General features: G+C 50.2%; 1 protein-coding gene across 12 annotated transcripts in view; it reads left to right on the plus strand.

Annotated features, from left to right (window-relative positions):
- The window catches only part of PDZD2 (PDZ domain containing 2), a 405,849-nt gene that overhangs the window by 318,511 nt on the left and 60,303 nt on the right, over positions 1–27,035 (plus strand). For all 12 annotated transcript variants that reach the window (XM_017344664.3, XM_051853842.2, XM_070056619.1 and 9 more), the window contains one exon: positions 1,031–1,186. In XM_017344664.3, the coding sequence (XP_017200153.3) occupies positions 1,031–1,186 (156 nt within the window). The remainder of the gene's footprint in view (positions 1–1,030; positions 1,187–27,035) is intronic.

The following is a 27,035-nucleotide window of genomic DNA, read 5'->3' on the forward strand; positions in this document are numbered from 1 at the left end:
CCTCCTGCGCTGAGGCATTTCCTGGGAGAGCTGCCGTTCCTCATGTGCATTTGGGAATGTCACAAGGCTTTAAGGATTTCACCAGCATCCCACAACCCACTCAGGCCTGACCTGTGCCTTAGTCATGAGAGTCGGGGTCAACAGTGGTACAGGGCTCTGGACTCCTAGCTGCTTCCTGATACAGCTCCGACCATTGTGGCCATTTGGGGAGTGAACCAGAACTCTTTTCTGTCTCTCCTCCTCTAACTCTACCTTGGTGTCTCTGGTTGGCGTTTTGATTCAGTAAGCTATATAATCTCTCTTTCATAAGCATATGCTAGTGAGATGAGCAGTGGGGCTGGGGAAGAGGAAGTAAGGCATATTTGAGCTGGTGGTTAGGCCTGGGGACACAGCAATGGGTAGAAATGGGGTTAGCCTGGAGGAAGTCTTGGACAACCTGGGGAGACAGCCTCACACACTGTGCAGGAATAAAAGACCTGGGCAGGGACATCAGAGGAGAAAGGCAAAGGAGACCCTGCCCAATGAGCAAGGAAGGCTTTCTGAAGGAAAGGATGCTCAGGCTTTGCCCAAATAGGCCTTGGCCATGCAGAAGGCATGGACCAACCATTTGGAGCTGATAGTGGGACAGGTGATGGGGCCGCGAAGAGCCGGGAGGGCTTGAGGGCCAAGGTGACTTGACGGAAGGGATAGGTAGGAGACAAGGATGCGGGCAGGTGAGTTTGGAGAAATAGGTAGAGGCCTGTCAGTGAGGGGATTTAGACTGTGCCTGAATGCACAGGCAGGCCACTGAAGATTTGAACTTCAGGGAGCTTGGAGTATCTACAGAAACACTGACCTCTTCAGGGGAAAAATTGGTTTCTGTTAAAGTTGGGTCCATACCCTTAACCTTTGAGGGAACCTTGCAAAGGCAGAACAGAGACTCCATATGGTCTTTGGCCTGGGAGCTCATAGCTTGATTCTTACGAGGTTAATTTCAAGAACTGGTCGGTGCTGGGGGATAATTTATGGGCCTTTCCTTATGTCCCAATAGGAAAACTCTGCGGAGGATCTGCTCAGGTTAACATCTAAGAGTCTGCCTGATCTGACCAGCTCCGTAGAGGACGTGTCCTCCTGGACTGACAACGAAGACCAGGAGCCCGACGGGGAAGAGGACGAAGGAGCGGGCTCGTCTTCCGACCGGGCAGCAGTAAGTGTGCGCCTCTGGTTTCCCAGCCTGCTCTGTTGGGATTCATGATGACATGGGTGCCAGCATCAGAGGATAAATGCTTGAAAGATTAGGATAGAGAGCAGAATGAGAGAGGACCACAGTGGGATTTTTGTGTTTTTCTCAGAATCTTCCAAAGTCTGCAAGAGTGATGTTTTTAATTGAAGAACAAAAAAATTGAAACTGTAAACAAAATAAGAGAGTAATTGGGTGTTGAGTTATTGGGTGTAGATGATTTTGGGATGTCTTGTAATACATCCAAGGATTTTGTGGCTGTTGTTTGATCAAGTGTTTGAAAATTGTGTAGAGTGTGTCTTCTCATTGCAGTGAAACCAGCACCCTCTGCCCGCATCATAGCTCATCCTCGCCCAGCCTGTGGTAGCTGCTGCGCTGCCTGGCACATACAGAGTCGGGGTGGGGGCTTTGAGTTAACTGACTGTAATGGTCTCCGGGGTCTCCCGTTTGTATGACAGGTCTGAAAGACAAGTCCTTTTGAGTGTAGACTCTCCTTGGCCTCTCCTATCCAGCCAGCCATGGAGAAGGTGCCCTCTTTCTGCCATTTGGAACCCATGATTCCTTCTCCCTGGCACTGAAGCTAGGCAGTATGGGTAAGCCTTGGAAAATCATTTTTACTTATAGTAAGGTCTAAGAAAACAAAAAAATGCATCTTGTCATATATACCTCAGCAGGCTCTGTTACTTTAAGAGGGAATACAGTTGCTTCCTCCCCTTCTTTTCAGTCCCTGGAGATCTGGAACCATGTGCAGGGTGTGGACTGCACACAGGTGTTACATCTGAGGGAGCCCCATTTGCATCGTGAACATCATAGGGTTTCATATCTACTATAACAGTTCTTTGGAAGTTGGCAGTGAAGATAATTTGTTTAACAAAATTAATATATTAGGACACTTTTCCAGTTAAAGGAAGGAAAGCAACTTGAAGATCAGGTGTCATTTTACAATTGCCTGGTGGCATTGTCTGAGCCCAGGGTTGAGTTGAAGCATTTTTCTAACTGCTTACTCCAAGGAGAGCTTTCTGATGAGACCATCCTGTGAAAGTAGGCAAACTGAGCTGCATGAGCGGTGTTGAGATGAATAGTGCACAAACAGCTCTGTGGTTATTCCCCGTCTCTTTGTGGTAAGACCCCATTTGGTGCTGTCCTATCACTTTAGTAAGGGTGGAGACTAATCAACTTTAAAAAAAAAAAAAAAGTCAGAGAGAAAGATCTTGCATCTGCTGGTTCATGCCACAATGGCCAGGAGCCAGGAACTCCATCCAGGTCTCCCACATGGATGGCAAGGGCCCAAGCACTTGGGCCATCTGCTGCTGCTGTCCCAGGCCATTAGCAGGGAGCTGGATAGAAAGTGGAGAAGCCACAAGATGCCAGCATTGCAGGGGTTGGCGTAGCCTGCTGCACCACAATGGCAGCCCCTGAACGCCTTTGCCTGGCCTACACTGCCCTCTGTGACTGTCCCCTGCCTACTTCCCGGACCTGCCAGAGGCTCACCATCGATCTGTGCACCTGCCGCAGTGCCTCTTCTGTAGCCCCCAGTGACGGTGCCTGTGCCTTCCCTGGCATCCTGGCAAATACTGGTCTGTCTCGGTGGAGTCTTCTATCCTCAGCTGATTCCTAGCCATGTTTTGGATCCTGTAGTATTACTTCCTCAGAAGAGCTTTTCCTGAATCCCCTGTCTTTTGTAAATCTCCCCGTTCTCATGCCATGACCATGCAATGCTCCTGAGAACAATTTGTCATGTTTAGATTTGTTGGGTGATTACAGGATCGGGTGTGTTTCTTCCTTCAGTTGTAAACTCCATAAGGTGAGAAGGTGTGATGACTGGTTTGGGTTCTCACTAGAGCCCTGGAATTTAGCCAGCACATCTAGTGTTGAGTGATAAATAACTAAATCCCTTAAGAAACAAACAACAGAGAAGCATTCGTGGAATACCTGCTGTTTTCTAGGCTCTGTGATAGGCCCAGAAAGTGATGAAAAACGACAAAATCTCCCTCACTTGATCCACCATAAGTTTCTCTTGGTTCTTTGCCTGGTCCACAGCTGATGGGACAGCCGTCCAAGGCCATTGGTCTACAGGCTGCCCCTGGAACAAGCCTTGGACAGGCCCCAGCACCGGGAATGTCTTGTCCCTCTGCTGTCTGCCATGCTTCAAGGCCAGGACCTGGGCCTGTGTTCTGTGAGTTCCCAGCCCCAGGACCCTCCGTTCTCTGTGCTGGTGCAGTAGTTCCGTTCCTCTCCCTCTCACCTGTGATACAAGAAGAGCACCCGGCTCAAGACAGGGCCCCACAAGGTGCAAGAAGCATGGGCACAGTACAGGAAATTCTCCAGGCTTCACCGTCTGCTGTCCCACTGCGCCTTATAAAGGTGCAAAACTCCTGGGGAAAAAGAACATTTTTAGTTAATATGTTCACAATCCAAGACTGTTACAATTGTTAAGAAACTAAAGCACCCCTTAATTGGAAGGATCCTGGTACCATTTTTTTTGTTGTTGTTGTTGAAAGGCAGAGTTACAGAGAGAGGAGAAGGAAGAGAGAGGGGGGGGTCTTCTATCTGCTAATTTACTCCCCAAATGGCTGCAACAGCTAGAGCTGGCCTGTCTGAAGCCAGGAGTCTGGAGCTTCTTCCGGGTCTCCCACGTGGGTGCAGGGGCCCAAGTACTTGGGCCATCTCCGCTGCTTTCCCAGGTGCATTAGCAGGGAGCTTGATCGGAAGTGGAGCAGCCGGGTCTCGAACTGGCACCCACGAGGGATGCTGGAGTCACAAGAGGAGGCTTAACCTGCTGTGCCAAAGCACCAGCCCCCCTACTACCGTTTTAATCAACTAAGTTACAAAACCTCTTGTTTCGCAGATGACAGTGATTAAACTCGCTGCCAGTTTCCACTCTGAGACTGGCTGTCCTTGCACCTGTAAGTTGCGGTGCGCTCCGAGGCTGAGGCTGAGCAAATGTAGTGCAAACAGCCGCGCATCTGCCCTGAGCACCCTTACAGCTCCACCACACAGCAAGAAGATTTCTTTTCAAAAAAGCTCCATCCAGGCTTAGAATAAAACCATATGGCGAGTATCAAGTTAGGGGAGTAGAGGCAAGAGAAAGAGAGGGAAACCTCCAGCCATTTGCGTAATTGCTGTCCGTGTCTCTGGGGTCTGGCTTGGGTACGGGGGCTCGCTCTCCACCACCCACCCCATGCAAGATCAAGATCAAAGAGTGTCAATTGTGCTCAGAAATGTCCCCGTCTAGCCCCTCCTCCATGCTCCCCGTGGCCCTGGCCCGCTGGCTGGGCCGTCCTCCCTCGAGTCCATCTGCCTCACTTGTCTTCTGAGCGTTGACAGCATATTAGGTGAGAGTCTGGCCATGTCACGTAACTGCTGAGGATAATTCAATGGCTCTCAAATCACTCTGCAGTTAAAATCCGATTTCCTGTGAGCCCCAGCCTGGCCGTGCTGCCTTTTCGCCCGTGCAGGTGGGGCATCCCTAATTCACAAATCCAAAATCTGAGATGCCCCTGAACCCAAAACTGTTTGAGGTGCTGGTGTGATCCCACAAGTGGAAAATTCCACACCATGGAAACATTGTTTCATGCACAAAATGATTGAGTGTGAGCAATAGAGGAAACCTAAATGAATTTGCTGTTTAGATAGGGGGCCCATTCCGCAAGCTGTTCCAATGTAGATATGCAAAGGTTCCAAAATCCAGAGGGACCCTTCCAGGCTGGTGGACATGGTGAGAACCATCGTTCCCCACCACCTGCTGAGCTCCCCACTCGAGGGAGCACTCCTGGGGAGGTGGTCGAGATGGCTTTGCTTTGAGGGGCGCACACGTACCCTCCTCTCTGGTTTTCTCAGCGCTACCTGTTCTTGAAGACCAGAAGTGCTTATTTGCCTCTCTCTGCCTGGAGCCCCTCTCCCTGTCACCCTGCCCCTCCAGCACAGAACATCTGCCGCTCTCTCTCTAGTTGCAGCTGCTCGGCTCTCTGAGGAAGGAAGGGACAGGCAAGACGGGAGTTTCTGGGCTTTGGACGTCAGGTGCCCCTTTCTGGGCTGCGTGTCTGCAGTTCCTGCTCAGGAAGCTCTCTGTAGGGCAGTGGTGCTCAGCATGGGCCCTGGCCCAGCTCAGTGAGCGTCCACTGGAAGCCGTTAGGAATACAGACGCTGGGTCCCACCAGCCCGGCTGAATGAGAACATCTGGGTTGCATCCAGCAGTCTGTGGTGATCAGCCTTCCTGGTGACTTGGACTCGGGCTAAGGTTTGAGAAACCCTGCTGTGGAGCCCACCAATAAGATGAGCAGCATCTCACGTGTGGCTCTTAAAATGAGTCTTTTCTCAAGTGCAGACAATTAGAGTTCACTTGAAGAAAAAAAAATGTAAGGTATTTCAGGAGCAAAAGAGATCCGTGTTCTGACCCCCCGAGAGTGTGGCTGTGTTTGAAATGAAAAGAAAAGGAAGAGGTAGCCGGCGCCGCGGCTCACTAGGCTAATCCTCCGCCTTGCGGCACCGGCACACCGGGTTCTAGTCCCGGTCGGGACGCCAGATTCTGTCCTGGTTGCCCCTCTTCCAGGCCAGCTCTCTGCTGTGGCCCAGGAAGGCAGTGGAGGATGGCCCAAGTGCTTGGGCCCTGCACCCCATGGGAGACCAGGAGAAGCACCTGGCTCCTGCCTTCGGATCAGCGCGGTGCGCCAGCCGCGGCGGCCATTGGAGGGTGAACCAACGGCAAAGGAAGACCTTTCTCTCTGTCTCTCTCTCACTCTCCACTCTGCCTGTCAAAAAAATAAAATAAAACAAAAAAAAAGAAAAGGAAGAGGTGAGTGTAACAGGGCGTGAGATGCGTGGTGGCTCTTGAGTGATTGGGAGCCTGTCTTCCTTTTTATATTTTTAACCAAACTACACAAGCCCAAAAATGGAAGTCAGAGCTGTCTTTGCCAAAGCTGTGATTGTGCGAGCTCGGCTAGGCAGAGTTAGCTGAGCACATCAATCAGGAGCCCTGTATCCGGCTTCCTTTGCCACCAAGGGACTCCGCTCCATTGCTTTCAGAATCTCGGGTTGGGGGAAACCTGGGAGAACCTTGGGGCCATCGGGGATTTAAGGACCTCACCTCTGGAAAAGAACGAAGAGCCGGCCGGGCCCCGTGATGCCGTGAGTCTGATGGTTGGTGGAGCCTCCCTGGAGGGGAAGCTGTGGGTCAGACCCTCGAGGGCAGCTGGCAATCCTGTGGGACAAAGGGGAGCTCCTTTGTTTTGGTTTGATGAGTAATTGATGGAATGTCCACTCCGCGTGCTGGCGCCTGTGCGTTGGGGACTCTCACTGCAGCATCTCAGAGTCTACCTTTTCTGGTTGATTCCAGGTGCTCGGGGTAGGAAACTGTCTCTTGTTTGAGGCCTAAGCTAAATTTTTTCTGGCATGTTCCTTAGAGTCTAATACAAAGAACAGTGAGCCCCCGTGCATCAACCTGTAATCAGAATTAAGACAGGAAGACACAGTGTCTGCTGGAAAATCAGATCTTTACAGAGTAACACCGTTAACGCAGAGGGTCATGGGCACACAGGCGCCCTGCACTGGCTATAAGGAAGGGGAGCAAATGTTCTTTCCCTAAAGCTTGGGTGGAGGGTATAAGGATCAGACAGCACTGGATTCTCTTCCTGCTCTGCCCCCCGGGCTTCTGCTTCCTACTCCTCTCACTTCAGGTTCACCTCTTCCAGGAAGTCTTCCTATCCATGCACCTGCTACCTGCCTGGGCCCTCACTTTACAGTTTGCTCTCCATCATCCTTCATGGCCCTTAACACAGCTTGTAATGGCACAGTTACTCATGTGACAGTGTGGGCAAGGACCACGTCAAGTTTGCCTACTCGCATAGTGCTCGCTGCTGACACTCCATATGTACGTGTGGAGGAGAGCGATGGATGGTGGACAGACGGGCAGGGAGGTGGGTGGTCAGTCTGTGCTCTCATACCCCACGTGCCCCTGCATGCCTCCTGTCCCCCCTCTGACTTGCCTTGCCATCATTCCCAGCATACCGCGAATTCCAAATGAGCATGGCACTGTGTAGGCTTTTATTGTTTGTGTCCCCAAACTGGAAAGTCTGCTTCTCCCTTCTGAGAGTCTCTAGCTGTGATGAGAATATAAATGATGGAGAAGTCACATTTGTAGGTATGGACAGCACTGGGAGAAGGCAGGTTTCTGGGGTCATTCCTCATTAACGGCAAAGTAAATTTCCTGCTTTTTAATTGTTTGATCAAAGTTAGAAACCTCCAGGCAGCTCAAGAGAGAACTTGGGTCTTGATTTTTAACGAATCGGCGGCAACAAGAAAGGATTAAATATCCCAAAGCAAGTTGGCAAAGTGACACCTGGAACGCAGGGAAAATGTGTAGCTAAAAAGACCCAGAGTGCAAGCGTTGAGGATGTGGGTTCATGGGAGCCTGTGGTGTGAGAGCCACCAGGAGGCTGGGGATTAGCTGATCTGACATCCACAAGGAGCCCGCCGCTGAGCGCAGGCTGGTCCCCCCCTCATGGGTTTAAGGCAGGAGGAGATTTCAACCACCCTCCCCTCCCCCACTGCCTCCCTGCTTTCTGCAGTTTGGGGCCAGGTAGCTGAGGCCAAGGTGTTAGTGGTGCTCCTGGGAAACTTGGAAGCAGAGATTTGCCCCTGGCTTCTCCAGGCCCTTCCTGGGCAGACTCACACGTCCTTGTTCTCACTGCTTCTCCAGACTCCAGTCCCTGGTGTACAGACTGGGCTGGGGGTGCAGAGACCACGTCGCTCTGGCACCATCCCGAGGCCGGCAGCAAGCTACGCTGGCCCACAGCTGCCCAGGCAGCTGTGTCGCAGTTCACTTCTGTAATCAGCCCTTCAGCTGGCACCAGCAGGTTATGAAACTCAGTGTACTATTTACAGGGTCTTGACTATGTTCATGGAAATTATTATTTGAGAGGCAGAGAGAGAGAGAAAGCTCCCATCCACTGATTCCCTCCCCAAATGCCCAAACGGCCGGGGGTAGGCCAGAGGCCTGAAGCCAGTAATTCACTCCAAGTCGCCCATGTGGGTGTCAGGGACCCGATCACTTGAGCCACCACCACTGCCTCCCAGGAAGCTGGAGTGAGAAGCCAGGGGCAGGAGCTGAACCCAGGCACTCTGCTATCCCAGCTCCCAGGCTGCACACCCACTCCTGCGTGATCTGTTAATCCCATCTTTCCGTGAACTTCTGAGTATTCTTGTAGTATCGCCAGAGCAGGATGAGAGCAAAAAGGCTGTAATTACTGCTAAGCAAATATGATCTCATTTTGGGGGTGGGCTTGCCTTGGTTTTGTACTTAAGGAGATGAAGTGATTAACATAAATGGGTGAGGGATAAAAGGAGATAAGAATAATTGTTTGGCTGGGACGGATTGCCCACAGAACTGCTGACGGCTGTGCTAGGCTTGTTCCTATGGCGTATTTTCAAGGGCCTGTTGTAACTTGCTCCCTGTCTCTCTGCAACGTTTTCATCCAAGCAATTTGTCGGTTCTTAAGGAAGTAAGCAACTTCTGTCACTGGCAGTGAAAAGCAAATATTGTATTCCACTGGATGTGTCGTGGTACGGTGGTCTCCACTGTGGGGTGGGAAGGCCTGGGGCGGGGGCGGGGGTCCCTGGGAGTGTGGGAAGAAAATACCAGCACATGTGTAGCCCTTACCTCCGTCTCGGTTGTGCGTTATGCTGCATGTAGACATTAGTCCAGGCTAGTAACTTATGACTCTGACTTCATTGTAGTTGATGGCTTCATAATCTGACATCCCACATGGGTGCCAGCTCATGCCCCGGCTGCTCCACCTCTCATGCAGCTCCCTGCTAATGGCCTGGGAAAAGCAAAGGAGGAAGCCCCTGGTGCTTGGACCCATGCTACCCTGGGGCTCCTGGTTCTGGCTCCAGCCCTGGCCATTGTAGCCACCTGGGGAGTAAACCAGCAGATGGAAAAGCTCTCTTCCTGTCTCGCTGTCTCTAACTCTTTCAAACAAACAAATAAATAAAAATACATTAAAAAAAAAAACCCTATTAGGCATTTTCCTCTGAATGTCACGCCTATTTCCGTACCTGAGCTTTGGGAGTTTAATATCTGTGGTCCACACACTGAAACATAAACTAGAATACATGAAGATGCACATGGAAGAGAGCCATTGAAAAATGAATCTGAGGAGCTGGTGTTACGCTGTAGTGGTTGGAGCCGCTGCCTGTGATGCCGGCACCCTTAAGGCCGCCAGTTTAAGCCCTGACTGCTCCACTTCAGATCCAGCTTCCTGTTAATGTGCCTGAGAAAGTATCGGAGGGTGGCCCACGTTTTTGGTTCCCTGCCACCCATAGGGGAGACCTGGAAGCAGCTCCTGGCTCCTGGCTTCAGACTGGCCTAGATCCAGCCGTCACAGCCATTTGGGGAGTGAACCAGCAGATGGACGAGCTCTCTGTGTGTGTGTCTCCCTCTCTCACCCCGCTCCACGCTCTGTAGCTCTGCCTTTCAAATAAATAAATCTTTTTAAAATGTGTTTCAAAAAATAAGACCAAACTAAAAACGTCTTCAGCCACAGAGAACACAATGGCAATAAATACAGGAGGAGAATAGGGTGACGTGACCCCTCCGTGCCCCATGCGTGTCAGCGTGAGTTTGTTGTTGAACTCTGCTGGCCTTTTCACGTTGAAAGAGACGCTTGAGATCTGTGTGGCTTCTGAGATGTGATGCTGATGCCGTCAGAATCGTACCAAGAGAAACAGGAGAGCCCCACTTGGTTTCAGCTCCCCGACGTTGTGCTGGTTTGGAGACAAATGACAAAATTACCTTTGATGGTGTGGAGATGGGTTAGATAAGTGACACTGAGGGGGAGGCAGAAACAGACATGCCCCAGAGAAGGACTCCGGGAGCATGGGGGATGTGGCGCTTTTGACATTTTTCTCATCTTCTGCAGCGTGGTAGCACAGAGCCTGGGAAATAAGAACAAAGCTAAATACGCGAGGTCAGAAGTCCCCCTGTGGAGTCGAGGGCAGAAATTTCACAAAGAACTAGAGCTCCAGAAGATGAGTGGAATTCTCCACGCCCGCCCCGTGTGGCGGCCGTTTGCCTGCCTGTCTTTTTATTTTGCTGTTTGCTTGCTTGGCTCTTTATTTAAGGACTGAATTAGCTCAGTAAACGGTATTGGTAGAAAAGCCGTGCCTCTCCTCCCTCTTCTTGCTTTTTTCTTCCCCTTGAAGTATCCGTCCTTCCAGGTCGTCCTTGCCTCTCAAGATGCTAAAAGCCCCAGACCTCCCTCATGCCTCCAGCCTCCTGTCAGCTCTGCTTTGTCTGATGGCCAACTTTGTCCCGTTTCTGTATCTAACTCTCTGGAAGTGAGTTTCTTATGCTAAGCGGGCAGGTGTTTTCAGAAATGTGTTGGTAAGCCCTTGTTTGAGTATTCTGATTCACTTGCCCTGGGAGCAACTACATCGCTAAATGTCTGTGAAATTGTCTTTGGAGCTGAGAGCAGGTGGCCTGCGTGTCCCGCCCTCCTCCCCCTCCAGCTCCCAGGGTAGACACCTCACACTTTGCCCACTGATACCGGATACAACTGCAGAGGTTCACGGCGCGGCTCTGCAGGTGCCCACAGCCGCGTCATGGTGTGAGTCGACCGTGGACCGTGGCCAGCTCGGCTGCTCCCGCCTCAGACCTGGCACTGTCTGTCTTCCTCGCCTCCAGCACTCGGTATATTCCAGAATGAATTACTGTTACTGCTGTACTTCTCCTCTTGCCCTCTTGTGGATAGCGAAGTCCTTAGGAGCCATCGGCTGTGTGGACTTGGAGGAGAAAGACCTGATTGGTCCCCGGAGGGAGGGAGGACTCCGGGGTGGGGTGGTATTTGACAGTTCTGTAGGATTGCCACCAGCACACCCGCAGAAGTGGGTGACGCTCCAGAGAGGGAACTGATGTGCACAGTGGCCCACAGGTAGGAGGCTTCAGGGCCTGTTCTGAGATCAGCAAAGTCCATCGAGCCCTGTGTGAGCCCACGCTGGAGTCGCAGCCTGAGGAATGCGCCCTCTTTCACAGGCTGTTGACTCACTGATGGCTGTGCTGGTGCGTGGCAGGCTGGGCATTGCTGTGGTAAGGTTACACAAGCAATGGGGTAGGGCAGGAGCTGGACGGAAGCAAGACGGGAGACCGAGGCGCGGGCCCCACTGCGGAGGAAGTAGGGCCTGTGCACAAGGAGAGGGGCGGCCTGAAGCTGGCGAGGTGGGGAGCGATGGGAGGAGGGAGCACGGAGCTCCTTGGGGGAGGACGAGAGGGGCCGCCTGCATGTTTCTGAGGGCAGGGCTGATGCTAAGCCCAGCTTGGAAGTGCCCCTGTCAGCTCCCCCTCCTCACTTGCTGGCCCCTCCCCCAGGGCATGCTCAGGGCCTTGAAGTCATCCCCCTGAGGTCCCCCACGGAAGCCCCTGTCAAAGAGCTTCCAGGCCCTCAAGCAGCCTCTCCCTCCTGCTCCTCCAAGCCACTTTCTCTCCTTTCACCTGCTCCGCCACCACCAACAAAGACCAAAACATCACACAGATCTGTCTTCCAGCCAGTGGGTTTCTTAGTAAACCACTTGGATTGAAAACCAATTTAAGGGGCCAGTATTGTGACACAGCAGGTTCATCTGCCACCTGCGATGCCTGTATCCCATATGAGCGCCAGTTCAAGTCTGGCTGTTCACTTCCTATCAGCTCCCTGCTAATACATCTGGGAAAGCAGCGGAAGATGGCCCAAGTGCTTGGGCCCCTGCACCCATGTGGGAGACCCAGAAGAACTTCCTGGCTCCTCCCTCCCTCCCTCCCTCCCTCTTTTATCTCTCCCTTCCCTATTCCTTCTTTCTCCCTCTTACTCCCTTTCTCTCTCTAATTGTGCTTCTCAAATAAATAAATAAATAAATCTTGAAAGGAAAAAAAAGGAAGGAAAGAAATGGCATGGTATACCAGCAAGCTTGACCTCTCGCAGCAGCTTCCCTAATGTGCCCGACCTGTCAGTTCTTCCCTTCAACTTGCTAAGTTGCATTCTCTGAAAATTCCCAAGTTTCTTCACAATGGCTTCGGCCAGGGATGGACGTGGGACCAGAAGATGAACTATGCCTGCAGATGGAGGTTGGCTACTGTCACAGGCAGGTCATTAGCATTTCAGGCTTTGCCAACCAAATGGCTCCATGGCACCTGCTCAGCACTGCCTTGGTAGTTCAAAGCAGCCACAGGCAATAAGTGAACTTAAGGCATGATCATGTTCCAGTAAAGCTTTACTGAAACAAGTGCCCGGCCACTCTGGTCCCCAGGCAGGAAATTGTGCAGCCTTGCCGTGGGGACCATTTGTGAGCCTGGGACTTCTCTTCTTGCTGCTTTCCATAGGACTACCCACAACACAGCTCACCTTCCCATTGGATTCTTAAAGTACATGGGAGAGTCTTCAGAGTATTTCTGGAAGGGTGAGTGGCTTAGGAATTAAGTTTGATGCCTACCTCTGAGTCCTGACCCCAGCTTCCTACTGATGCAGACCCTGGAAGGCAGTGGTGATGCCTCGGGTAACTAGGTCCTGCCACCCAGGAAGGATACCTGGATTGAGTACCTGAGTACCTGTTTCCTGGCTCTGACCTCAGCCCAGCTCCAACTGTTGTGGGCATTTGGAGAGCGAACCAGTGAGTAGAAGTTCTGTCTTTCTGCTTCTCAAATATTTGTTTTTAACTCCATGAAAAATAATACTAAGAAAATATGCAAGATTTCAAAAAATTTTACATTCAAGTAAAGTTATATTTTAATTAATTTTTCTGCAAACAAAAAATTTTTAATTTTCACTTAATTTGAAAGACAGATAAATAGATTCTCCACCCACTGGTTGTATCCCCAAATGTCCACAACAGCTAGGGAGTGCCCAGACCAAAACCAGAAGCTCAGAATTCAATCTGAGTTTTCCATGTGAATGGCGGAGACACAAATCCTTGAGCCATTGCCTACTGCCTTTCAGGGTACACCATAGCAGAAATTCAGATCGTAAAAAGGAGAGCCAGGATTTGAATCAGGTACTGTAATATGGGATGCACGTGTCCCTAGCAGCGGTGTAACTGATGTGCCACACACCCACCCCCATAAACTTTTTGAATCATCCTTATGTGTATCAGTGAAGTAGCCTGAACTCAGCATCACTCCTGAAATAGAGAACTCAGACTACAGCTCAGGGTGATCCGGCAAAGGCAACAGTCTTAATGTACTGGTTGAGGCTTAATAGGTCCATGATGCCCTATTCTTCGGAGTTTTTAAGAAATATTTGTTTGAAAGGCAGGTAGACTTACAGAGAGCAAGAGACAGAGGATCTTCCATCTGCTGATTCACTCCCCAAATGGCTTCAACAGCCAGAGCTGGATGAGGGCAAAGCCAGGATCCTGGAACTCCATCCGCGTCTCTCACAAGAGTACAGGGACCCAAAGACTTAGGCCATCTTTTGCTGCTTTCCCAGGTGCATTAGCAGGGAGCTGGACCAGAAGTGGAGCAACCGGGACTGGAACCAGCACTCATATAGGATACCAGTGTCCTAGTCTGAAGCTTAACCTGTTGTACCACACGGCAGCCTCCAGTGTTTCACTTTTCATCTAAAACCTGGCTAAATGATATGCCCAGTGAAAACACCCGTTTTCTGTTACAACAAGCCGTGTGAGAGTCTGAAACAAGCCCTGGAGGAGGCTGCCATGTCTACTGCTACTGATGTCTTAGGACACCTCTGATAATTCATCCCCACCCCCTTCCCTGCCAGTCCCCCTCACTCCTTAGGCCTCTTTTATTTGCCTCTCCTGTTCAACAGCCCTCTCACCTCTGCCTTCGCATGTCCTGAAATGTTCCTGTATGCACACACACGTGCATGTTGCAGTCCGGCTCCCAGAGATATGTTTGATGCAAGGGAACCCAACAGCCAATGCCTGCTGAGAAACGCCCCATGGGTCTGCCCGGGTGGCCGGCTCACAAGCCCGAAGGCGAGCTGCAGATCCCACAGTTCTCTCACCCACTCAGTCCTGGGACTGTGGCAAGAGTGAGAGAGTCCTGCTTCCTGGAGAGTGTGTGTGTGTGCCTCCCCGGATCTGGAATCTGCATGGGCAGTTCCCCCCTTTTTTTTATATATATATTTTTTATTTTATTTATTTATTTTTGACAGGCAGAGTGGACAGTGAGAGAGAGACAGAGAGAAAGGTCTTCCTTTGCCGTTGGTTCACCCTCCAATGGCCGCCGCAGCCGGCGCGCTGCGGCCGGCGCACCGTGTTGATCCGATGGCAGGGGCCAGGAGCCAGGTGCTTTTCCTGGTCTCCCATGGGGTGCAGGGCCCAAGCACCTGGGCCATCCTCCACTGCCCTCCCGGGCCACAGCAGAGAGCTGGCCTGGAAGAGGGGCAACCGGGACAGAATCCGGCGCCCCAACCAGGACTAGAACCCGGTGTGCCGGCGCCGCTAGGCGGAGGATTAGCCTATTGAGCCGCGGCGCCGGCCCAGTTCCCCTTCTTGACATCCATCCCCACTCTGATTCTCTAGGGAACTCGGAGGCACTGGACGTCAGTGTCCTGTCTTAGAGAAGGTGGCACACGCGAACCCACACCCCGTGTCACACACCTTTCTTTAGGGTGATTTCTTTTCTTTGGCTTTGTAAGGACCCAGGAAATCTGTTACATGTGTATGCGTGAAAACTACCCAGATAACCACTATCAAAGTGTGCTAAGCCCATTCAGATTCTTTGCGGGTAACGAATGGGAGGAAACTGGAAATGGGCTCAGACAGAACAAGGGCCGTATTATGGACCCACGGAGCCACAGTCCAGGCGTCTGGGTGGAGGTCAGCAGCAGCCCCGCCCCGGCTGCTTCTGGCCCTCCCTGCTGTGCACACAGGAGCTCTGCGTGTACCAGAGCGTGCTGGGGGTGGGTGAGTTTTACTTTCCACTGTTACTGTTTTCCTCTTTGGTTCTCAGTTGCTGACTGAGTAGCAGGGTTGTGGATCTAAGGTAGCAGTGGGTTAGCATTTTAATTTCTGCGTGCAACTTGCAGGTGTCTCTACGTGGTGCTGATTTGTTGCAATTCCCTTGTTCTCAATGGTTATTCATGGCCAGCCCAGGCCTCTCTGATGGCCATCTGGTTCTCTTTTGGTCACTCAAACATCTGCCCCAGAGATTTGGAAAACGAACTTCCTTTGGCAGCCTAAAAATAGTCTTAGTGTGACTGAAGCATGAAAGGGAAATCGCTGTGCTCCTCTGTCCGGTGGATGCCGACCCCCAGGGGGAGGCAGCCAGCAAGGCTGCCTGGGGATTTGGAGCTTGGATGTCTTCTGTCACATCTGCAGGGTTTGTTCCCTCCCCCCCCCCCCCAAGTGCTGGGAACCATAAAAACATGGCGTGAACTTGGAGTTCCAGCCCTCCTGAAGTTTCCCTCGGGACCAGATAGGCGTACACAATGACAACAGTTGGAGATAAAAGCTAAGCCTTGCGTGGTTTAAACAGGGACTGCTCAGGAGTTAAAACACTGGATGAGTCCCAGTGTGCTCCAAGGAGATCTCACAACCACTTTGTAAAGCAGTAACAGGCCACTTCTTTGTCTTTTTTTTTTTTTTTTTTTTTTTTTTTTTAACATTTATTTGTTTGAAAGAGTTACAGAGGGGCAAATGCAGAGACAGAGAGGTCTTCCATCCACTGGTTCACTCCTCAGTTGGCTGGAGCTTTGCTGATCCGGAGCCAGGAGCCAGGAGCTTCTTCCAGGTCTCTCACTTGGGTGCAGGGGCCCAAGGACTTGGGCCATCCTCCACTGCCCTCCCAGGCCATAGCAGAGAGCTGGACTGGAAGTGGAGCAGCCGGGACTAGAACCAGCACCCATATGGGATGCCAGTGTGGCAGGTAGAGGATTAACCTACTGCGCAAAAGTGCCAGCCCCATCAGCTAGTGAGATTCTTGATGCTGGGTGCTAGGGAAAGACTGTGCTTTTCAGCACCTGTAGCCTCAGCTGTTTTCCACTGCCACAATATGGTTTCTTCAGCTCAAAGGAAGCTGAGTTGATGCAACAGCAAGTCTCTCATGTGCTTTTCTCCTCAGTGACGTGTGAGTAAACCAAAGGAGATGGACGCATGGTGGTATCCAAATACTGGACTCATACCCTTGACGTTTAAAAAATGAGTTAGCCGGCGCCGCAGTTCAACAGGCTAATCCTCCGCCTAGCGGCACCGGCACACCGGGTTCTAGTCCCGGTTGGGGTGCCGGATTCTGTCCCGGTTGTCCCTCTTCCAGGCCAGCTCTCTGCTGTGGCCAGGGAGTGCAGTGGAGGATGGCCCAAGTGCTTGGGCCCTGCACCCCATGGGAGACCAGGAGAGGCACCTGGCTCCTCGCTTCGGATCAGCACGGTGCGCCGGCCGCGGCGGCCATTGGAGGGTGAACCAACGGAAAAGGAAGACCTTTCTCTCTGTCTCTCTCTCTCTCACTGTCCACTCTGTCCAAAAAAAAAAAAAAAGTTATACTCTATCCCCTAAAAAGTTGTCTTAGGCAAAATTTTGTTCCTGGGACCTTAATTTTTTAAGATTATTTACTTGAAAGGTAGAGTTACAGATAGAGACAGAGACAGAGAGAGACCTTCCATCTGCTGGTTCATTCCCCAAATGGCCACAACAGCCACTGCTGTGCCAGGCCGAAGCCAGCAGCCTAGAACTCCATCCAGGTCTCTAAAGTGGGTGGCAGGGGCCCAAGCACTCAGGCCATCATCCACTGTTTTCCCATGTGCATTAGCAGGGAGCTGGATCAGAAGCAGAGCTGCAGAGCTCAAATCGGCATTCATGGATGCTGGTGTTGCACACGGCCGCTTAACCTGCTGTGTCACAACACCAGCCCCATCCCAGGGCCTTATTTAAGTTTACCAAAGTCAATGTCAAGAATAAAACGAAAATAAAATGCAAGGCTGAGGCCTGAGGCTATAGATTCATGGTTACTGGCAGAAGACATGACATTCCTGGGTCAGAGACAAATGACTGTTACTCGTGGCACAATAACTGGATTCTTGCTTCCTCCAATTCTAGCTTACAGCTTTGTTTCTACATCTCTTCTCCTTGCCCCGCAAGTCCAGTTGTGATGCCGAGAGACTTGGACAGATACTCACCCAATGGATTTGTATCCTGGCCGAGGAACCCGAAGCATAGGCAAGCCTGGTTTTTTTTTATGATAGGCTATAAACAAACCTGATCTACCTTTGCTCCAGGGAGAGACATGATCTTTATTATACTGGACAGAAAACAGAGCTGCATCTTCCTCCTGATATACCGTGTCTAACTTTCAAGGCTTTTCACTCTACAAACGTCCTTGAAAAGATAGATAATCCAGAGTAACAACCTCCTAGACCTCTGTTAGCAAGCCGTTAAGAAATACAAGAGACCCATGGAGAATTGTCTCCCAGTAGACTACAGCAGAGACACCCAGTAGTATCAACTGAAAGAAGGAAGTTGATGGAAAGATGTCTGACAGTTTTCTGGAGCTCGCAACCATGAACTTAAACTGTACTGTCAGGAATAGTCCTCCTATTTGGGTTAAGGGAATTCATCCTGGTCCTACCTATTCAAGAACTTCATGATTTTGCATTTACACTTTGAGATAAAAGCATAGGTCTTCCTAGTGGAGTGCATTGGGTATGGACTGTGCCTCTGATATAGCTTCTATGTTTTCAAGAGCAGGAATTTTCTGTCTTGGGCCATGTTTTCCTTTTTTACTACCTCTTTTTTTTTTAATTATTTTTTAAAATTTATTTGAAAGACAGAGGTACAAAGAACGAGGTCTTCCATCCTAGTTACTCCCCAAATGGCACAACAGCCGGAGCTGAGCTGATCCGAAACCTGGAGCCAGGAGCTTCTTCCAGGTCTCCCACAGAAGTGCAGGGGCCCAAGGACTTGGGTCATCTTCCACTGCTTTCCCAGGCCACAGCAGAGAGCAGCTGCTACTCGAACCAGTGCCCATACAGGATGCTGGCGCTGCAGGTTTGGGCTTTAACCTGCTACACAACAGCGCCGCCCCTCTCCTGCCTGTTGGCATAGAAGTGCTGAGGCTGAAAAAGTAGCATCTTTCCTGCCTCATTTGTTCATCTGGAAAAAAGCCCTCTGCACACTCCTGAACCAGACCGGCTGCTGGGGGCACTGCAGCTCAGCAGGGCTAGTGGCTCTGCCACCGGCTCCTTGCGACTCGCCCTCCCCAGGTTTTGAATGTTGCAGAGGTTGAGCGGCATTGCTTTCTGCTACATGGTCTTAGTCAGTAACTGGGTTTGTCTCTAGTGTTTCCTATCCTTTCCCTTCTGGGGAAGACTCACTGGGGTTTCTTTTCACCCTACTGTTCACATTGGTTCCTGAATTTCTTCTCTCATCGCCCTACTTGCTGAATTTGGGTCCCTTTTTTATTCCCTCTGTCCCTTTGCTCTCTTATTTATTTATTTTGCTAAAATACTCATCTAGATTCGGTCGTATTGGGCCCCTCATTGTGAAGGCGATGGAGCGGACCAGGCAGTGTTCTAATCGAGTATCCCTTGTGCAAATGCACCTTGCCCACTGCCACCCTGAGTGAGCTCACCCCATTCGGGAAACATCTGCTGTCAGAGCCACAGCAAGTTCTGGCCTATCACCATCTTGCCCTGTGCTGTTTCTGGTGTTTACTTCCTTTGGAGTGCTCATTGCATAGCTATATTAGGGCACTCCATCAGGGCAGCAGTAACAGTCCCTTTACAGTCTACCCAGGATCTTTGTGCTCTTCCTTCTCTTCCTCGCTGCTCCCCTTAGATCTGCCCACGCATTCTCGTGTCTCTTGGTGTAGCTGTCCCAAGTTCTCTCACTAAAGCTTTTTTTTTTTTTTTTTGACAAGCAGAGTGGACAGTGAGAGAGAAAGAAAAAGGTCTTGCTTTGCCATTGGCTCACCCTCCAGTGGCCGCCGTGGCCGGCACGCTGCTGCCGGCACACCGCGCTGATCCGATAGCAGGAGCCAGGTACTTCTCCTGGTCTCCCATGGGGTGCAGGGCCCAAGGACTTGGGCCATCCTCCACTGCACTCCCTGGCCACAGCAGAGAGCTGGCCTGGAAGAGGGGCAACCGGGACAGAATCCGGCGCCCCAACCGGGACTAGAACCCAGTGTGCAAGTGCCACAAGGCGGAGGATTAGCCTAGTGAGCCACGGTGCAAACCACTAAAGCTCTTAAGGCTCCCTTCTCTCATTCATTTCTTTTCCTGGCATCCCATTCTCATCTCTGTACCTCCTGTCTTCCTCAGTTTGGTTTCTTTGATTACCTGTCACCCCCTCTAATCTAGGACTACTGAAGTATCTCTACTTTTTTTTTTTTAAGATTTATTTATTTATTCAAGAGTAGTTACAGACAAAGGGAGAGACAGAGGTCTTCCATCAACTGGTTCACTCCCCAAATGGCTGCAACAGCTGGAATTGGGCTGATCCGAAGCCAGGAGCCAGGAGCTTCTTCCAGGTCACCCATGCAGGTGCAGGGACCCAAGCACTTGAACCATCTTCTGCTTTCCCAGGCCATAGCAGAGAGCTGGATTCAAAGAGGAGCAGCTGGGACACAAACCGATGCCCATATGGAATGCCAGTGCCGCAGGCAGACACAGCCTGCTATGCCATAGCACTGGCCCCATGCCTCTCTCCTTTTGTGACGGCCGCTTTTACAGTACCTGTCATGTGTCACACAAGGTGGGCATGCATTCTGAGAATTACTTGAGTAGGCACTTTCATTGTTGGGTGAACATCACAAAGTTTGCTTACACCAACCCACATAATCTTGAGGGACCTTGGTTCTGTATGTGGTCCATTGTTGACCAAACCACGGTTATACAGCACATAACCACGTGGTTAAAGACGGGCGCATCCCCTTCCCTCATACACCCCTTTACCTTGGACTTCACAACCCCAGCTCCCTTTGATATCTGTGCAGTCTGTTGTTTAATCTCATATTTCCGTTTAAGTTAATATCTCTTTTTACCCAGCTGATCATCATGTATTCATTTATTTTCTCTTTTTCACTACTTTTTAAAAACTTAACTGTACTTTGAGAGGCAGAGAGACACAGACAGTGATCTCCTATCCACTGATTCACTCCCCAAATGCCCACGACACCCAGGGCTGCTGTCAGGAATTCAGTTCAGGTCTCCCACATGGATATCAAGGGCCCAGCTACTTGAACCATCACCTGCTCCTTTCCAGGACATGGGTTAGCAGGAAACTGGATCTGGACTTGAACCCAGGGGTCCCAAGTGACGTCTTAACCACAGTGACAAGTGCCTTCTCCCAGTGCTCCTGTTCTGGTAGTAGGACCACAGCATGTCTTCAAATCCTCCTTGATGTATATACAAATCTGATTTCAAAAAACGATGTGTTCCAGACACATGCCTCGGAAACTGCCTTTAAGCCACAAGATTTGCAGTAATGTTAGGGCCCTTTTTTCATCATCAGTCCAAGAAAATGAGTGGTTTTGATTCATTCAGTAGTTGAATCTGCTCCCTTTCCATAGGTATTAAGTTGAAATGTGTATCTGTGCAGTCTAAAGCTACAATCATCGTCTTTGTAATCACCAAATCCATAGGCACCCTCAGACCCAGGAGAGAGAAAGCTTTTGGAATGTGTGTGTGTGTGCATGCACACTTTTATGTGTGCATATGTGTGTGTTCATTTAATTGCAACAAAACCTTCCCGATCCCACTAGAATGTACATTGGTTTTCTAGTAGTACTTCCAAGTTCACTCTTAATCCTGATAACCCTGTAAGATAGCTACAAGGTAAGTTTAATCCTTTCCAAGTATGTTATTGTTTCTACTTTATACAATGAAAGAACTGATTTGGACCTCCATGCTCTAGTGCACACCCCCTGCTGCTGCTTGGTGCACATCTCCTGCATTGCACTTTGCATGCACTTGGGGCTGCACCTTGAGTGGGACAGGTTTCCATAACCCTGGTTAAATGCATGCATTCTGAATGCGTAGCAGCATGATTTAAAAAAACAAACAAACAAACTCCCTCACTTTCTGGCCATTTACATGCAGCTGAGGAAGCTTCCATTCTCCCCTTCTGCATCTGTGGAGTAAACCCAGACCAGGGCAGGAAGAACAGTGAACCGCAGCTCAGCCCTGTGTCCCCTTTTGAGGTTAGTTCCATTGGCCCACGGCAGTGGTGAGTTCCAGAGGCTCAGCCCCATCCTGCTTCCGTAGCCTGGGCATCTGTGTTCTCAGCTCTCTGGGTGATCCCAGTGCTCACCTAAGTTTGCATAGGTTGTTCCTGAGCCTTGGGGACTTCTCTCAAACTCAGGCCACTGTCACCCCCACAGCAGTCACCTTCGGCTCTCGCGGCCATCTCTTGTGCCACTCAGTGCTCCAGCCTTGCGCCCACCTCCTGAGAGCCCCTGTTAGCAACACCATGCTTTAGGCGAGTTCTCTGGGCATGTCCTTGTGGTTTCTTTGCAGCTCTCTCCAGTCCCTGTATAGGATTCTGCCTTCTCAGGTTGGGTCTGCTTATAGCTTCTGGAATTTTGTTGCTGTTGTCTTCAATTTGCTTTGCCCTTATAGTTTGTTTTCTTTCTTTCTTTCTTTCTTTCTTTCTTTCTTTCTTTCTTTCTTTCTTTCTTTCTTTCTTTCTTTCTTTCTTTCTTTCTTTCCTTCCTTCCTTCCTTCCTTCCTTCCTTCCTTCCTTCCTTCCTTCCTTCCTTCCTTCCTTCCTTCCTACCTACCTACCTACCTACCTACCTACCTACCTACCTACCTACCGGCAGAGTGGACAGTCAGAGAGAGAGACAGAGAGAAAGGTCTTCCTTTGCCGTTGGTTCACCCTCCAATGGCCGCTGCGGCCGACGCACCGCACTGATCCGATGGCAGGAGCCAGGTACTTCTCCTGGTCTCCCATGGGGTGCAGGGCCCAAGCACTTGGGCCATCCTCCACTGCACTCCCTGGCCACAGCAGAGAGCTGGCCTGGAAGAGAGGCAACCGGGAAAGAATCTGGCGCCCTGACCAGGACTAGAACCCGGTGTGCCAGCGCCGCTAGGTGGAGGATTAGCCTATTGAGCCATGGCGCCGGCCCCTTATAGTATTATTTCTTTCATTTCTTTAAAAAAAATCTCTTTGGGGCTGGCATTTGGTACAAGGATTATGACACTGTTTGGGATGCCCTGATCCCGAAGCAGAGAGCCTGGGTTCAAGTTCCAGCTCCATTCTTACTTCCAGCTTCCTTACAGTGCACACCCAGGGAGGTAGCAGGGATGGCTCAAGTCCTCAAGTCCTTGCCAGCCACGTAGGAGACCTGGATTCAGTTCCAGGCTCCTGGCTTCAGCCTGCCGTAGCCCTGGCTGTTGCAGGCATCTGGGGGAATGAATCAGCAGGTGGGAGATCTCTCTCTCTCTCTCTCTCTCTCAGTCTCTCAGTCTCTCACTCTCTCTCTGACTCTGCTGTTCAGTACAATGAAAAAATTTAATTAAAATCCGTTCACTGTCATGTCAGTGTGATTTCAGGAGCAGATTTCTGGAAACCTGCTACCTTTTATTAAAACCTTTGTCATTTAATTCTTAAATCCAACCCCAGTTTTCTGATGAGGACTTTGAAGCTCAAAGAAGCTGGCAAATGTGCCTAAGTGGCTATTAAAATGGTACAAAAACAAACAAAGAGAAGAAAATGGTACAACCGGGATATGTGCCCAGGCAGCTGGATTCTGAACCAGTCTGCCCACCCCTTACTACAAAACCGGAAGCTGGAGGTGCTTGTTCACTGCGGGAGAGTTTCCGAGTTTCCAGGTGTGGAATGAGGCAGACAGGGAGGCTCTGGCGTGGAAATTGGCAAATTCTATTAGATTCCTTTAATAGCATTGTTTTATAACACATGGCTTAGCAACTGCTCATGAATAATAAATTATATCAACTGTTTCCCTGAACTGAAGGCCTTCCAGAACATTCTGCAAATCTCATTTCAGAACAACTCAAATGACGTTTCCAGAAGCACTTGACTGGCTCTGTGCACCAGGCAGAGAGCACACAGAGCACGGGGACTGTCGTGGAGTGTGGAGAGTCCCCAAGACTGAGGAGAGGCTCATCGGCAGCTGGGTTGTACTTTATACGTTGCTGCTTCTGACCTAAGGCGGGACAGATGTGTCGAAGCAGACCACTTCCCGTTCACTGGGTGACAGGCCACCTAGCATGGTGACCAGCCTGCTTTCTGTTCCAAGAGGAAGTGGTTCGGTTAAATGCATAACCCTGTTGCTGTGGTGTGAGTGTGTCCCCCAAAGTTGCTGTTAGGAATGTGTTCCCAGTGCAGCGGTGCTGGGAAGTGGGGTGATCAGGTCACGAGAACTCTGCCCTTGGGAGGGGATTAGTGTCATCTTCTCGGGAGTGGATTAGTTACCTTGAATGTGGGCCTGATAGAAAAGCACATGTAGCCTTCTGGCCCCATCAACGCTTACCCTCTGCCTCCTGCCATGTTGTGATACATAAGGCCCTCATGACATGTGCCGCTTTGATCCTGGACTTCCCGAGCCCCAGAACTATAAGGCATTGCTTTGTTTTATAAACTACCCAGTGTGTGATATCCCATTATAGCAACACAAAAGCACCAAGCCACCTATGCTAAGACTTCCAGTGTCTTCAACTAAGATTTTACTCCTGCCAGAGCTTAGCCATGGGTCCTGTGCGACACCCCGAGATGTCTCTAGGTCCATTTTTCCTGGTCTAGCTCCTGGTGTTAGGTAGTGACATACACTCTATTTTTGTCATGAGAAATCTTACTGGCATTTTGTATGTCTTAGAAACTAAATTACGGGTCATTCTGTGGTGCATTGGGGGATGAAGGAGGGAAAAATGTGTTCTCTTGCTTCTCTAGTCCTGAAAATTAAAAAATTTGGAGCATTTTTGTTGGCATCATGAGGACTTCAGATTTGACAGAGCACGGGCGTGCTGTGGATAAATCAACACCACTCATTCGCTCTCTGTTTATTCACCCACGGTCTGTCCTAAACCCCATCAGTCTGTGCTGTCCTTCTCAGACTGGTCCTGTGGACAGAGGTGGTCAACAGAAGACGACGTCTTAAGGGTCTCTGTTTATTTCCTTGCCTATCAAATGGAGATTGTACTGTTTACACTCGGACGCATTTGCTATGAAAATGAAATGGGAACGAAGTGGAGGTGAATGGACTGGACCTGTGCAGTCTCTTTGGAGTGAGGAGGTATCCTGGGAGCACGTGAGGCTGAACTCACAGCCGGGTCTCGGAGGCGCTGAGCCGCCGGGGGTGGCTGTTCTCCTTGAGTTTGTGCATCACCTCTCGAACATCGCGGATTCAGGGGAAACCTGGGCTGTGAAGGGGAAGTAGTGGGGACGGTGGAAAGAGGAAACTTAAGTCCAGAACTGGCGGCAGGATGGCTTTCCTCCCTTGGCTTTCTGATGGTTTGGACCGTACCCACTGCCATGAAGCAGGCTCCAATAGAGGGCGTGAATGAGCCGACCCGAGAGCCAGGGCATCCGTGTCCCTGTGGATTGGTCGCCTGGATGGGGCGGGATCACCAGAAAGAACCAGCAGTGGAACTCGGTCTCTAGTGGTTGCTGTTTGCAACCTGGAGGCAGCTGCTTTGCATGAAGCATTTAAGCCCAGCAGAGGAAAAGCCCACGAGAGCATTTCAGGCATGGAAGCCAAGACACTGAGGCAAAAATGCCCTACATGAAGGATCTCGGTGGGTGAGACCCCAGTGGAAAGAAGTGGCCATCGAAGAAGGAGGTGCTTTTCTCTGAAGGAGGAGAGAACTTCCACTTTGCTTATGGCCTTGTCTAAATACTGATGGAGACTGTGGATTCAAAAGGCTTCCATAGCCTTGGCAGCTCATGGCAAGAGCCTCAGGTGATCACTGACATCATACATAAGAGTAAATTGTTAAATTAACAAGAGTCACTGTGCACTAACTTCCCATACAGGACCTCTGTCCTCAAAGAATTGTATTATGACTAAGTGCTTGCAAAAGATGTATCGTTCTTGGGTGCCTCATTAAAGTTAATTAAGTTTCTAAAAAAGAAATAAGTGAAATTATCTTCAAGATGCAGTGACTTCAAACAACCCTTGTCTCCACTGTTGAGGCACAGTGTTTTGGTTTGGTTTCTGGCTATGTTTTGTTTTTTTGTTTTTGTTTTTGTTTTTGTTTTACTGTGCAAATTGTTGAACTCTTGGTATAGAGTTGGTCTTCTGTGTACAAATTAATTGAAAATGGATCTTAGTGGAGAATGAGACTGGGAATGGGGGGCTGAGGGTGGGAGAGTGGATGGGAAGGCGGGTCTGGGGGGGAAGAATCACTATATTCCTAGAGTTGTACTCATGAAATGCATAAAGTCTGTATTCCTTAAATTTACTTTTCCTCCCAAAGAAACCTTTTATTTAAAAAAAAAAAAAAACCAGCAGAGGAGAGGTCCTGAGCCTTCTCTCTGGACTTTCCTGTTTGCATGCAGCCTTCTGTCTGCACGTGGCCTAGGTTTGACGCTTTCAAAGACGGTTCATCACGTCAGGCCTTGGGGCTGGGGCCGGCATCCCTCCAGGGAATCTTTGCGGTCATCCTCAGAATTCTAGTCTTGCCTTTTCTGCATCATTTGAACTGGACACCTGCCCATCCGTGACATTGTAGGAGGAATGCACCAAACTTGCTGTCCTTGTTTGGATGTTGGGATTAATTTCTTTTCTCAATGACCCTGCCTCAACTTTCCTGCATCTTCTCATTCTCAAACTTCCTTATTCAGAAAGATATCTGAACTCGAGGAAGAGAGGTAATCTTCCAAATCTTACTTAATGTAAAACTTATACATAAATAATTATCTCTTAAAATGGAGGTTACCTTGGGAATTACTCCAGCTACTTACTTTATACATTTTGAATACTGAATTTGACATGCAATGTATGCGTTTTATTACCTGTTAAAATTCAAAAGTTTTTTTTTTTTTGACAGGCAGAGTGGACAGTGAGAGAGAGAGACAGAGAGAAAGGTCTTCCTTTGCCGTTGGTTCACCCTCCAATGGCCGCCGCGGCCAGTGGCCGGTGCGCTGCGGCCGGCGCACCGCGCTGATCCGATGGCAGGAGCCAGGAGCCAGGTGCTTTTCCTGGTCTCCCATGGGGTGCAGGGCCCAAGCACCTGGGCCATCCTCCACTGCACTCCCTGGCCACAGCAGAGAGCTGGCCTGGAAGAGGGGCAACCGGGACAGAATCCGGCGCCCAGACCGGGACTAGAACCCGGTGTGCCGGCGCCGCTAGGCGGAGGATTAGCCTAGTGAGCCGCGGCGCCGGCCAAAAGTTTTTTTTTTGCATTACATTACATGATGTTTTGATGAATGGTGTCAGTGGATGCTTCTGTGTCTTTTGAAAGCATGTATATTTGTCTTATCACCTGTTTTGATGAAGATTTATTTACTTATTTATTTGGAAGGCAGAGTTACAGAGAGAGGGAGAGACAGAGAAATGTCTTCCATCTGCTGGTTCACTCCCCAGATGGCTGCAATAGCTGGAGCTGGGCCAATCTGAAGCCGGGAGCCAGGAGCTTCTTCCAGGTCTCCCACATAGATGCAGGGGCCCAAAGACTTGGGCCATCTTCTACTGCTTTCCCAGGCCATAGCAGAGAGCTGGATGGGAAGAGGATCAGCTGGAACATGGACTGGTGCCCTTATGGGATGCCAGCGTTGCAGGCAGAGGCTTAGCTCACTATGCCACAGTGCCTCACCTTTAATGTAACACTTTTTCTCTCCAGAATGTCAAAAAGAAAATTTGGAATAGAACAATTTACTATTTGATGTGTCTCATACATTTTGTATATGTAAACTTAGCTCCCCTCAGCTTTTT

The sequence above is a fragment of the Oryctolagus cuniculus genome, chromosome 14 (assembly GCF_964237555.1).
Source record: "Oryctolagus cuniculus chromosome 14, mOryCun1.1, whole genome shotgun sequence".
In the NCBI taxonomy this organism is placed as follows: Eukaryota; Metazoa; Chordata; class Mammalia; order Lagomorpha; family Leporidae; genus Oryctolagus; species Oryctolagus cuniculus.